This window comes from Patella vulgata, chromosome 7, assembly GCF_932274485.2.
Source record: "Patella vulgata chromosome 7, xgPatVulg1.2, whole genome shotgun sequence".
Lineage (NCBI taxonomy): Eukaryota > Metazoa > Mollusca > Gastropoda > Patellidae > Patella > Patella vulgata.
The window spans coordinates 17,060,918-17,075,039 of NC_065885.2; the positions used below are offsets into that span (position 1 = coordinate 17,060,918).

Consider the following 14,122-nt stretch of genomic DNA (forward strand, 5'->3'; position numbering starts at 1 on the left):
ATGATACACAAATTCATTGAAAAAACCGTATTAGGCAAAATGATTATGCACAATATTTATTTTTCTTTTTTTTTCGAATGAGAAATGATAAATTACAAATTCATGCATTTTTTTTTTAAACACAGAAACGCACACAAATAAATATATTTTTAAGTTTTATATCATATGTATTTATATCTATAATTAGAACATATTTGAAATAACTTTCCATATCAAATCCACCGAATAGTAAAAATACAAATAGATATGATCGCTATGAAATACAAAAACTTCTTACAACTTTTTTTTCGGTGTTAGAAAATAAAACGTCTATTAAATTGTCATTATAACAATATCGTTTACATTGGTATAAAACTATTTCTCGTATACCACAGGTTTTCCACCAATCACAACACGTTAATATGAACTTCAAAGATAGTGTTGTATGTACCGTCATTGTATCAATGAAGCCATTGGCCGACTGATCGGAAGAATACGTCGTTGTAACAACTTAGCGGTAAAGATCAATTAAGAAAGCAGGTAGGATGAAACCCTTCCCAAGGTGGACCGACTGTTAATCCCTTGATTGTATTGTTAGAAGAAGTTTGTGGTTTCACGGCTGAAATTGAGTATAAGTAGTGAGCAAAAATCTCAGTGATCATCATTCATTGAGCTTCTTTCACCTTGTCAACTACTAGAAATACCATTCCGTTATTCCTTTAACTCATTGCTAAATTCTTGACATCATCTGTGAATTGTAATCACGTGACAACAGGTGCTTGTGTGCAGTGTATATCTATCTTGGAATCTAGTAATTTTAGTGTACTATTAAGTGTTACCCTAGACGGGTGCTCTCCGTGAGCTAAGTGATAATGTCGGTGTTTTCTAGTATGGATTTAGCTGTTTTTCTTCTGGTTCTCTCCGTCTACGTTTCCGATGCAAAGTTAAGAAAGATTCCCTTGAAACCAGTGAAAGAAAACTTAAATGGAATTCAACCGAACAGACCTGGTATGTAATAATATAGTTTATTTTACACCAATGGCTGGCTTTAATAATACTATCAATTTTTAGATAATTGATTGACATATAATTTATTGGTTATTTTGATCAGCAGTTAAAATTCAGTTAACTGTAATATATTTGTGAGGCATATAATGTTGAATAACAAAATTTTATGTTTTTGTTTACTTCAGGTTGTATTTTGGGCGGTAAGTTTTATGATATTGGTGAGAAATGGACCCCATCTATTCTACCTGTTGGCGAGATGTTTTGTGTAAAGTGTGAATGCGTGCCAGTAAGTCAAATTTATAATACATGTGTACATACATTTTATAGAGAAAATATCGACACACTTTCACTGATCGTATAGACAGTCTATTTAATTCATTCACACGCCCTTTATATATCATAGCTATGATAAATATTACCTTTACTATCGTTCAAGTCAAAGAAAGGCTTTTTGATTATTGACTATGATACGACTGGGTATTATTCTTGTCGTCACAATCATCATTTGATAGTTTGATTTAAATATACATTAACTATATCTGCTCCAATGAACAGCATTATATCGGTATGCGCTTTTCATCTAAATATTGCTATATATCTTGGATATTATATTTGATACTCCGATACCATCCCTGGAGATTTATCAAATTTAATCGCCATGCAGGTGTTTGTGTGTTTATTTCTATATTTTGTGTTATTCTTTAGACAAGGAGGGTTCTAAATACGGACGTCTTCTATTTGCAATGCAGACCAACTTCACAGGGGAAAATAGAGGGATAACTGTAGAGTGACTTGTCGGTCTATTCGATGTTTAAATGAGTCTGTGGGTGTTTAGCATCTTCCCGTTAAGTCTCGTATCTCCAGCTTCTGTGTTTAATTAAACAACCTTCTTATAGACTAGGTTGGGTTTTTATGTTCGTGATACGACATATACAAATATGGCAACAACCTACAGGGTTACATACAACACTGTCTTAACAAATTACTTATACTCCCATTTATTATAATTTATTTATAAAGATCATTGGGTCATGTAACCGCTGTAGTTTAACGAACTATTATCTCAACATCGCCCAAAACAAATTGGACATCAAATTCTGACACGTGAACTGTCTTTGATTAAATTTTATTAACAAGTTTCATTGTTAATTAAGATATCAAGTGTTGATGTTATGGTATTCTGGTGTTAATTGGGTGTATTTTATTTCAGGTTGAACGTAAAGGGATCATTGATATGAAAGGTCAGACTAGGTGTAAGAATATTAAAGACTTGTGCCCCCGTCCCAACTGTGTTAGCCCAGTTCTTCCAAAGGGTAAATGTTGTAAAGTTTGTCCCGATGAAGGTAAGCATTCAAAATTAAACAAGAAATTATTCAGTTCTTATAAAAGTGCGAAAAATACTGGATCAGACCACTCTACCATTATATTAAAGCACTATTTGTCGATAAATGGTTTGTTTTATCGGCTGTTAACTTTTTACAATGGTAGAATTAACGAAACGGATTAAGCCACATCCTGTCACAATGAATGCATGAATATAACGACCACCCACTGGTGCAAAGATAAGGCACCGAAAAACCCCTCGAAACGAAAAGTGTTAAACGAACAATATCAATGCGCCCAGGGGTGTGAATATTATATTGACAGAGTCTCGAGTAGCCAGTATAACATGTTCAATGAGGCATGGCTTATTAAATAGCGATTAGTCTGGATAATCAGGACTTGGTATTATTCGATATTTGCTAATTGTTCGGGGTTGAATATAGTCTAACCATGCTTAAGAGGCTCCTTCAACCCCTATGCCTGGTAAAGGTAACTATATAGGCTTTGAATAGCAGCTATTATACCTGCTTTAAGATGTTCTGCTATTTGCTTACCAATCTTGCCTTTACTTTACACCTTTTCGTCTCGCGCATACCAAATCATTGTCGTTATACTCAGTTTTTAACTTGAGCTTCCCCTTTTATCGGATACAACATATCTATATATATAAGCTACAGAAAAAAAAACAAATTTGTATTCATAGAGATTTCTTTTAGAATCTTGTACGTACGACAAATTTCATCGGTTAATCAAGGCGATAACTAACGTAAATCCCGCTTGTATCTAGTGTAGCGAATAGAAATAACTAGAATATTTTTACACACAGATTCATACTCAGATAAAATTGCCCTTTCTCACAAACACTATAGAAAGATGTAACATATGCTGATAGCATACCTCTTAGCAATTAAAATTTGTAAAATTAAATATTTTTACGATAAAATACCTCGTGGCAATTAGAATCAGAGCAGACCATAGCCCCACCCTCTAAAACCTTTGTTCCCACTTTTGACGTCACAGATTTGAATTATCTTCTAATAATTATCGTGCTATTTATCAACATTTTTGGCGCCATTTTGACGAGACGGTGTACAGGTTAAAAGAATTGTGTATATATGTGTTTATTACTATTATATACTTGCTATATATATACGACACGTGCTAACAACATCATTAATGTAGGTAATTGATCAGGTTCATGACTTTCTGGGAAACTTAAAATGCCATTATTAGATAAATATAGTTCTTTTAACCCGTCTGTTCCAAGACGTTATCTTTGGTTCAAAGCCAATAACCATTCGGAACTACTCGGTTCCTTTAACAAGGAAAGCATTATTCCACCTCTTTTATCCATTTTTAATGCCTATTTTAATTTTTGCATTATGTTGTTTTTTTTGTAGTGAAGAGTTTTGAAGATAAGTTCACCCTTGGTTTGAGCAAGCAAGTGGCCACGATGATCAGTTCCGATAGTAAACGACGAGCTAGAACAGAGTTTGTTGCCCTCTTGGTTGGTAAGAACGTGAGACGCGAGGGTGTCGAGACTTCCGCCGTAGCCGCTGTTTACCTGTCTGTTATTAGTAATGATGAAATCAGATATTCTGTTCGTTATCATAAGTAAGTTGCTTTAATTATAGAAACTGATAAAAATTAATCCCATTGATTTTGTTTCAGAAAAACGATACAAAATGAAATATTAAGAAGGCTCTGCTGTTCAAAACCCCATTATTAAAAATTATTTTAACCTATCATTTCAGATTAGATCGTCCAAAGTTTTTACAGATCACTGATGCTAATGGTAACGTGTTATTTGAACGACCCATCGAGAAACGACGAAATGGTGATAAGAGATTCTGTGGTATTTGGTCCAAGGTTCCCGCTGCTTATGTCCAGTTTGTCCGAAAAGAACGTCTTTTTGCGGTCATCACTTCTTCCCGTTACTCTAGTGGTTTGGTATCTGGTCGTTTAATGGTCAACCGTCACGCCAAGAGAGGTAAGCCAACGTCTTTCGTCTTATATTTATTTTGCTTTAGTATATGGCTCGAGCGTTCGGTTCATTCAGCGACCACAAAGGCCTTGCATTATATCTCCAATTGTCCTTGAATGAATTCGGCAATGATCTCCTCTATTGTATTCTATATACATGTATAAGGATATGTTGATATTTAACAAATATACATTATACATTTCCCCCTTTTCACACGGGGGTTCAACTTTTCACGTATACTCCATAATTTATTTTGCAATTTTCAAGTTTTGTCGCTAATTTAGTATTTGTTGATTTTAGTGTTTTACGAGCATCCGTGAATTAATTCGTCTCGTATTACGAGCAAGTGCAAATTTTTACTTCTCCATTTCCCCATTTACTTTAACAATTGAGACGCGAATCTGACATGTTTATCGTCTGGTAGAGAAAGGGCGGGAAAAATAACACAATAACCGACATGTCGTCTGCTCTGTAAAAATATTTTCGTATCTTATTTCCACCTGAAGTCAAACTTAGCACCTTTCTATTCGGTTTACAAATTGCTCTTTGTTGATTTTTATTACTGGGGTTAAACTAATCTGTTCTTTGATAAATGGGGGTGGTGGGCTGACACGTGAGATGACGAGATTTAAAAAGCAACAGTTAACATCGACGACTAAGACGTGTATAGTATAGTGTTAAGTTAAAAAGAAGTAAATATCCCACATTCCTCCCATAAACCACATAACGTGATACCTCGCCAATTATTGTACAGTACGCAACTTGAATTCATCTCTGTGGTTGGCCTGACAACAAGACACAAAAGACCCGCCATCTTTGTCAATATGGCATCGACGTGTTACGTTGCTGCTAAGTCGTAGCTAAAATTAGTTATTTCTTAGCGGATATCGAAGCTTTATGTGAACAGTTTCTCGTAACAATGTGAAAAACTAACATTTATTTTTCTTTTATTGTAGAAGTATTCAGTTCTGTGCTTGCGTCACCGAAACCCGCCGGTATTGGTGGACTTCTGTCTGTCATCTACAACCCCAGAACCCACCTTGTTGATTACGTCATCACTTTTGATGGTCTTTTCCCAGGTATGTATAATTCTAAATCTCTGAATTTACTCTAAATTACTTATATCCTGAAATTCCTGAAATTTTAGTAACCATAAAAAAGGATCCTTTTTTCAACCAATTAATAAATTCTGGTATTTGCTTCTAGGCTCATCTGAGGAATATTTCGTCACTATTGGTAAGAAGAGCAAAGTCTTGCACCAATCTACCGGTAAAGCCGACTCAAAGGTAAGCTGTCTAAAATATATTAACAAGATAAAAGAAACATAATAAGTTATTAAAGATGAAAATATCCAGCAACCTGTGAACTTTCCTTCAAGCTGACATCGTTTATAAACAAAATTAGCCTATTTCAATTATTATAAACACATCCACCTCCATCACGCCATATTAATTCTCTCTTTCGTCATTTCAGACTCGTTTCATCCGGGGTTCTTGGACTCTTAGCAACAAACGTCAATCTAAACAACTGGCACGCGGTCGTCTTCATCTTCGCCTGACTTCGTCTAATGGTGCCAGTGTCAGTGGTGATATCCGACCAAAGCTTACTTGTGGTGGTAAGTACATTTGAAATATTAATTTGAAAAATACCAGTACCAATCAGGTTTTTTGGCATCAGTGCAAATTTTCGACCATTTATTAATGACGATTAACCATCAACGACTTAACTGAAATGTACATGTACACGGGGATACAATTCTTACATTTTTTTATTCATTTTTTTTTAGTTTCCCAAACCATCTTATCATCTGGTAGTTCTCTAGAAAACGTGAAATTGGGTTCGTCCGGTACCGCCATATTTGAATTGAGAGAAAAGGGAACTGTTGAGTACAAGATTAGATTGACTGGTCTTACTAGTAAAGTTCACCGTATTCGACTAGAGGGCGCAGTTAACAAAAAGAACCGACGACAGATTATTGGTAGTGTACATAAGAACTTTAAAGCTGATGAAAACTCCTTCAATGGATGGGTAAGCACAATATTAAATATATTATAAATTGTAAACAGATCCAAATATGAAGACTACTCCCTAGGAAGAATATACACCAGCTCCTCCAATTATTGTTAAATATGAATTGCATCATTAATTTAAAATATTATCAATTGTTATTTCAGTCTAATGGTACCTTCAAGAAAATGACTGCTGATAATCTCCATCTTTTCCTCAACAATAAAATGTTTCTCAACGTCGCCACTACCAAACACCGTATCAGTGAACTTAGAGGTCGAGTTATTGCCCTTCCCTACCATCAACACTTCACTAATGGAGCCGGTAAGTTTTTATTACAATATATTGGTATGAAATATCAATTTACATAATGACTGGATAACAATAATAACATCACGGGGCAACAATCTGTGCAATAGCTAATACCAATTTTCATAATTTAAATTTCTAATTTCTTCCTGCCTTTCAGTTGTTCCTGCTACACTCAGTGCCTTGTCTTCGGACTCTTTTGGTCAAGCTGGTAATGCCTGGTTCTCTATGGAAATTGGTTGTTCTCTGCATTACGATATCACCATCACCAGCCAGGATAATCAGAACGACATCACCATCAGCTTAGTTAGTCCCACTGATCCAGATACCTATGTTACCATTGAGAAGATTCCTTCCACCAAACTGTTCGAATCACGCCTCGCTATCGGAAGTATTACAGATATCCCTGAAGACCTTTTCCACGATCTTGATGATGGAACCGCACTGCTTGTTGTACTTGTTGGGAAAACCCGCCTTGCTGGAAACGTAAGTTTTAATTAATTTATCCGAGATTTGAGTGTACTATATTTAAAAGGATGTAATGAACAAGATATGTTATCAATGGAGATTAATCATTGTCCATCCCATTGTTCTCGGATTCTTCTATTTCTATTTATTAAACATTTTCTTTATATTTTCAGGTGAGTGTACCTAATACCTGTTGGCAATACAGCCAGGATTATGATATGGATATATTAGTTGATGAACAGACATCAGAAGAAGTGGTTGCTGCTAACCGTTATAAATGTTTTTATGAGGGTAGTGTTTATGAGAATGGTGATAGCTGGTTACCTGATGTTAACGCCACCTGCAATACCTGTAGCTGTAACGTAAGTAAATTTAAGTCGAATATACAAAGAAAATATATGCCTAATCTATAAAAGAATCCTAAGAATACAAATAAATAAAATCAATCGAATTGTCGATTAGCTGATCGTTAGATATAAGTTTTTTCTGCTTCATTTGATTAATGTAACATATTATATTTACAGAAAGGAAAGATTGAATGTCATGCCTTGATCTGCCCTGTCCTGGCCTGTGCCAACAAGATAACTGTTGATGGTGAATGTTGTCCTACTTGTGTCCAAGAAACTTCTGAATCCAGCAAAGACTTCTTCTGCAAGCTTGATGGTGATCTGAGACGTCATCGTGTTGGTTCTACATGGCATCCGTTCCTTCCTCTTATGGGTTATGCTAAATGTGTCATTTGCACTTGCATGGTAAGTAAACATCATTATAATAATTATTACCAACGGTATATTTGGATATATGTTTCGACGGCACATTTTGTCTCATGTAAATGTTAACAAAGAAATTGTATAGCAGTTAACATACGTTTAATATCATGTGTTATCTGGTGTAATAATCCATTGATAAATTTTTTTATTTTTATTTTAGCCTGGTGGTGTATCGAAATGTGAACGAAAGTGTCCTAAACTCGACTGTTCTAAATCCCGACGAATCCGATTGAACCCTACTGATTGTTGCCAAGTTTGTGCCCGTAAGTTTCAAATCATTGTATACTCAAAACTAATCACTCAATGTGTATTCTTTAGTATATCCATGGGTATCAAATCAGGTGTACTCTTTAATATTTCCATGGATATCAAACCATGTGTATTCTTTAGTATTTCCATGGATATCAAACCATGTGTATTCTTTAGTATTTCTACGGGTATCAAACCATGTGTGTTCTTTATTATTTCTACGGGTATCAAACCATGTGTATTCTTTATTATTTCCATGGGTATCAAATAATGTGTATTCTTTCATATTTCTATGGGTATCTATTGAATGATGTTTATTTTTTTAATTCTGTAAAATTTCAGCTGAAGAAAAGAAACCAGTAGCTGCCGTAAAACCACTACAAGATGTTGACATGAAAGGTGCCTGTACATTTAAAGAACAGATCTTCGCCAATGGAGCTAAATGGCATCCACGTGTCATGCCTTTTGGTTATATGAAATGCATCGACTGTACCTGCAATGTAAGTATTAAGAATTTTAAAAAAAAGGATACATATTGCATCTTTATTTTATATACCCGAAATTTAAATTGAACAATTATTAAAATATCAATTTTTATAAGATTAACTTTATATTTAATAACATATTTAACTTTTCTTGTCTTTTTTTTCAGTCTGGAACACCTGTTTGTCAACGACCTCAATGTCCTAAACTTACTTGTAGCCGAAAGATTAGAAAACAGGGCGCCTGTTGTGATGCTTGTGCTGATGAACAACCCTTATCAGAAGTCAGTGAGGAAAAGAAAAGTGGATGTAAGTATTCTAGTAATTCTTTAGTAATAGTTTTACGGTAACTCGCTATTTCTTTTCTTCAGTCGAAAATATACAGTACATATATATAAAACATCGTTCAATAGATTGTTACCATACTGGCAATTGAATTTTGATAAAAATGTAATATTCCTATTTTATTATTTCAGCATGTGTATTTGGCGGCAAGAAGTATGATGATGGTCAAACTTTCCAGCCTGGTAGCTCAGCTTTAAGCAGTTGTGCACTGTGTACCTGTACTAATGGTTCCATGAAGTGTTCCATGACCTGTCCTAAATCCTGCAGTGATCCTAAAAAGAAAGACAACCCATGTTGTAAACATTGTGGTAAGTAGTTACTTTACTTTCATTTATATCTGAAAGATAAAATATAAAACATATAATTTTAACTTGTTTTTCCCAACAATACCATATTAATAAATTTGTCCTTGTTTTTGTAATTTCAGCTTGAAGATAGTAAACCAATTCCAAAAGTGATATTTAAAGTTATTCCAGTGAATGAATGAAAGATGAATGAATTTGTGAAAAAAATGAACTATTTCGTTGATCGAAAAACACCAACAAAACGTGGCAGGAACACTGACAACTTCTTACCTGTACGAGAAAGTTTGGTAATCAAATTGTGATCCAGTGAACTGTGTTCAGCATTTATATATATGTTGATATGACTTGACAGTTATTTGAGAAAGGACTCAATTAAAGTATAAACTCATGTCATTAAGAGAGAGGACTCTTGTTTTTTTAGTTGATTGTTTCAATCACGTGAGGACGATTCCTTCATTAACGAGTGACAAGTGCTATCGTTGACGTCACTGGTTAATTAGCCAATCGTGTACTTTAGGAAAGATCACGTGATATGAATGACAGTGACATTGTTGAGTGATGTTAATCAAAAAGTGCCTATTTATTATTTAGTGCTGTAGTTACACTATGTTATGTATATATTGTTATTGTTATTATTATCTTGTGTATGTCAAATGTCAAAATGTTTGATAAGAAATGAGTGCATTTAATAGAAACAATAATGTAGAACTATAAGCACTAATCCTTCATCGGCAGTGTTTCAGTATAACTGTAGAAAAACATTAATTGAATAAATTCCCCCGTCCGCTATCCAAACCAAAGATTTTCATCTGGTCATAGTAGAAATAATCATAGTCCTACTAATTAATGTACTCACTGCATTTCATCATCATTGTATGTGTATTTAGTAAGCAATATATGCTATGTATACTTTGTTGTCTATATTTGTATATGTCTTTATCATGTTATCATGTTTATTTGTCATCCCATGGTGCTACCATTTATGTATAATAATAAACAATTCAAAAACTATTTCATTTTTTGTTTGTTTTTCTTTTAATACATTCATAAATATCTGGATACATAAAGCATTGTTTCTAAATATGCTTATTATCATAAGCAAAAGGGTTTGGGGAATGGGATTTAAACCCATCTGATTAAAGATACAATTTTTATGAGTGTCCATTTAGGGTCTTTTACTAAGAAAATCCCGTTAGCCACTTTCATTTTCAAAATGACCGCCATTATCTAAGTTGGCTGTCAGAGTGTCAGTTTCAACTTTTCTTTCATAGAATTTTAGCCACTGGATCGATTGAGATGATGTTGATATTCATTCCTATGTTTTGATACAATGGAAAGTCGAAATTTCAACTTCAATTTAATGTGAAATAATGTACCACGGGGTAACTTAACGAATAGTAAAGTAATGGTCATCTTATTTGATAGGACAAACACTAGAAAAAACCCCACAGCCCTGGCACCCGTAGCTGAACTACACTATAAAGCATGAATGACTAGTAGGCTGTTGCTGAACCTCGTGCTGACTTTTCCCGATACTGATGGGACTAATGGGCCTTGGTTGTGCCTCGACATCGACTCTGTTGATAACCATTCTGTAATTGGTGGTTCCATTGTTGGATTGAATGGGTTTTTAGGTCATCACAATCAATACTTTGGTCATTTTGAAACTAACACATAATATTTTCCGATGTCCTTCTTTGATTTTCAACAAAGAAGAACCCCTAAAATTTAATTGTAAGAAAAGGTGTTTTGATGGTTTCTGATATTCTAAAAATTTACCAAAATGGGAGTACCGGAAATGCTTTTTTTTTCGGTCATTTTCCATTTTAATAGGTAAAACGTCACACAAGTCAAAAGACGTAAATTTTAAAGAGAAACAAATGAAACTGACATATTTCCATAGGTTGTCAGGGTCATCTGTGACATGAAATGGTTTTCATAGATGTCAAATACTCACTTATACTATTTTCGGTAGTACCCCTACCCTAATAATCTATAGCCGAGAACCCACATTATGAATGGGTATAACCCACATATAAGAATGCACTGTTTCGTCATAAATTTGGCCATTCTATTATTTGTAGATATACCCAGTGGTGTTAACTGGTCCTTTACACCATTTTCAGGTGTACCCCTACAAAGAAATGAAATGAAATGATGTTTAACGTCCTACTGTTCTGCTCCTAACCTGGGCTAATGAAGACGGGCATACGCCATACAGTGTGCTATGAGGGAAATTTTGCCCAGACAGCGGCGCTACGGCCTACTCTTATATCGAATTCCAACTGCCAAGGGATCTTTTACGTGCACGCAAATGTGTACACGGGACCTCGTTTTTCCGTTCCACCCGAACGACTAGACTGCTGTCCTTGTCAGGCCCTCGGTCCAGCATCACTGACAAGGGGGAGCCACGCCGGAAAATCTGGATGAACTTTCTCGGCCAATGCAGGGATCGAACACCCGATCTCCAGAATAGCGAGCCAGCGTCTTACCCACTTAGCCACGTGATCCCCCTACCCCTGCAAAACAACCTGAAACCGAAAAACCCAATTTACGAATAGACATAATACTGCAATGCTTCACCATAATGTAGCAAATTTGGTATCTGAACTAATGTTTTTAGGGTCAATAATTCATTTGAAAATATATGCTCAGGGGTGTTAACTGGTCCTTTATACCATTTTCGGAGTACTTTAACTTAATAGTCCGTCATAAACTATCTATATTGCATATTACTGGGTCTCCTTTAATAAGTTTTTAGTAGAAAATCTGTCGACATCCGCATCTGAATATATTTGGAAACTGTGCGGGAGAGAAAATGACATTCAAGATACTTTCTATTTGTACATACATGAATAAGAGGGTCCTAAAGAGGGTCAAGTGACCGTTTTGACTCGAAAATAGGACATTTTGCGGACACACAAGAGTGGTAAACAAGATAGAGTAGCTGACTTTCGCGAATGTTTTAACCAAAAGAGGTTTGGGGGACTTTTCAGGGCCTGACATGCCCAGTTCCGTAACTCAAGCATCTCCTTCTGAGAGTTGGCGGATGACACATCCACACAATGAGCAAATCGGGCACTACTTTTTAATTCAGCGATATCTGTCTCTCACTCACAGTTTAGTAGTAGGTAGACTAGCCTACTAACTGTCAAGCGCAACAGGATTGGACTCGCCCTTAGATTACTCCTGGAGATTAGAGACACCATCGAGGTGACTTAATTTTCCAATTCTGAGCAAGGTTAAAGGTTCAGAAAAAAATTGAAACTGTTGTCATTTTTGTTAATGAGTTAATGTATCCTGCCGGTTATTACGCGCGGGGGGGGGGGGGGGGCTCAGTGAGTAAGACGTTGGCTCCTCGCTAACCTGGAGGTCCTGTGTCCGTACGTGTACACATTGGCGAAAGATCCACTGGCGTTGTTCGGGCACAATTGTATTTCCCTCATATCACACTGTATGGCGTATGTCCGTCTTCATTAGTCCGTTAGGATGTTAAACCCCAATTCATTTCGGTTATTACGGCGAATAGAGTTTGTTAAAGGACTACGTTGGTGTCAGCCAATATTACATGTGATAGAACTGGTTTAAAGGGACAATAACACTCTTGCTGGCTTGACAGATCCAGAAAATAAATAATAGCCTTTTTCTAAGTATTAGATGTTTATGTGTCCTGACTGTTGTGTAAATTATCCATTACATCCTATATTACTTGTCCAGAGGGTTCGAAAATATTTTTAAATCCAAGTCACATTTGAAAAGGTTTACGTTAGGCTTTTCAAATCATTTAGTTGAATTTTTCCAATTTTTTAAATTAGGTGTGTTAAGATGAAATTTGTATCATCAATTAATTGGAATATTGTAAAGATTGGGACATTTTATTCAGTTACAGGAGTGGTATTGAGCCTTTAAATCATTCCAAATATAATTTTAACACAAACATCATTGCTCGGTAGATGCGTAACGAAGATTTGAAGAATTGGGAAGTGACGGAAATAAAAGAAAACACGAGTTTACCTACTGAAGAAGCGAGCGATAACAGATACAGCTCACTGATAAGTCCTTCGAAACGAGAAGTTGTTATATTAGATCAGTGATTCTCAACCAGTGTGCCGTGGCAACGCACGTGTGCCGCAAGATCTTTCTAAGTGTGCCGCGAAATTTTAAACGGCACACCAAAAGAATTTCTTACTAAAGAAGCCATCTATTTGACAGATGAAATTCGAAACACCGCGCTAAAGTAACTTCATTTTCGTGTTTTTCTTTATTTAGTTTGGGTCATTATGTGGCTATAACTAGTCTGTGTCTACGGCTGTATGCCATCTATGACTTGCCATGTTTTCATTTTGCAAAATACAAATATTTTTCATATATATTTAGCCAGGTGTGCCGCTATTTTTCCATGTGTTCCATTGGCAAAAAAAGGTTGAGAACCACTGTATTAGATTGTGAGAGGATATCTGTTCAAAACTAACAATTCATAAAAATAATTGACTGTCACGAGATAAGAGAAAGCGACAAAAATAGAAAAAAGCCCATGCATTCTTTGTTTTATTCATTTTCTGCTTACACATTTTAAGCGATTATTCCGGTAGCCGTACAAATATAGACATACTATTATTGTTTTTTTCTTAAAAGCTACTAGCCGAGAAAGTTCATCCAGATTTTCCGGCGTGGTTTCCCCTTGTCAGTGATGCAGGAAGGAGGGCCTGACAAGGACAGCTGTCTAGTCGTTCGGATGGGACGAAAAACCGAGGTCCCGTGTACACATTGACGTGCACGTAAAAGATCCCTTGGCAGTTGGAATTCGACATAAGAGTAGGCCTTAGCGCCGCTGCCCGGGCAAAATTTCCCTCATAGCACACTGTATGGCGTATGCCCGTCTTCATTAGCCCA

The 14,122-nt window shown here is 35.6% G+C and overlaps 1 protein-coding gene across 1 annotated transcript; it reads left to right on the forward strand.

Annotated features, from left to right (window-relative positions):
* The first annotated feature begins 445 nt into the window (after window positions 1-445).
* Window positions 446-10,240, forward strand: LOC126828142 (chordin). Its single transcript, XM_050557734.2, has 18 exons — window positions 446-987; window positions 1,173-1,273; window positions 2,198-2,330; window positions 3,711-3,924; window positions 4,065-4,300; window positions 5,251-5,373; window positions 5,501-5,580; window positions 5,768-5,909; window positions 6,081-6,322; window positions 6,469-6,625; window positions 6,771-7,096; window positions 7,252-7,440; window positions 7,603-7,830; window positions 8,009-8,111; window positions 8,440-8,597; window positions 8,750-8,888; window positions 9,056-9,232; window positions 9,352-10,240. Exons 1-18 carry the CDS (start codon window positions 852-854, stop codon window positions 9,354-9,356), a joined length of 2,889 nt encoding a protein of 962 aa, XP_050413691.1. The 5' UTR covers window positions 446-851; the 3' UTR covers window positions 9,357-10,240.
* Window positions 10,241-14,122: the final 3,882 nt, after the last annotated feature.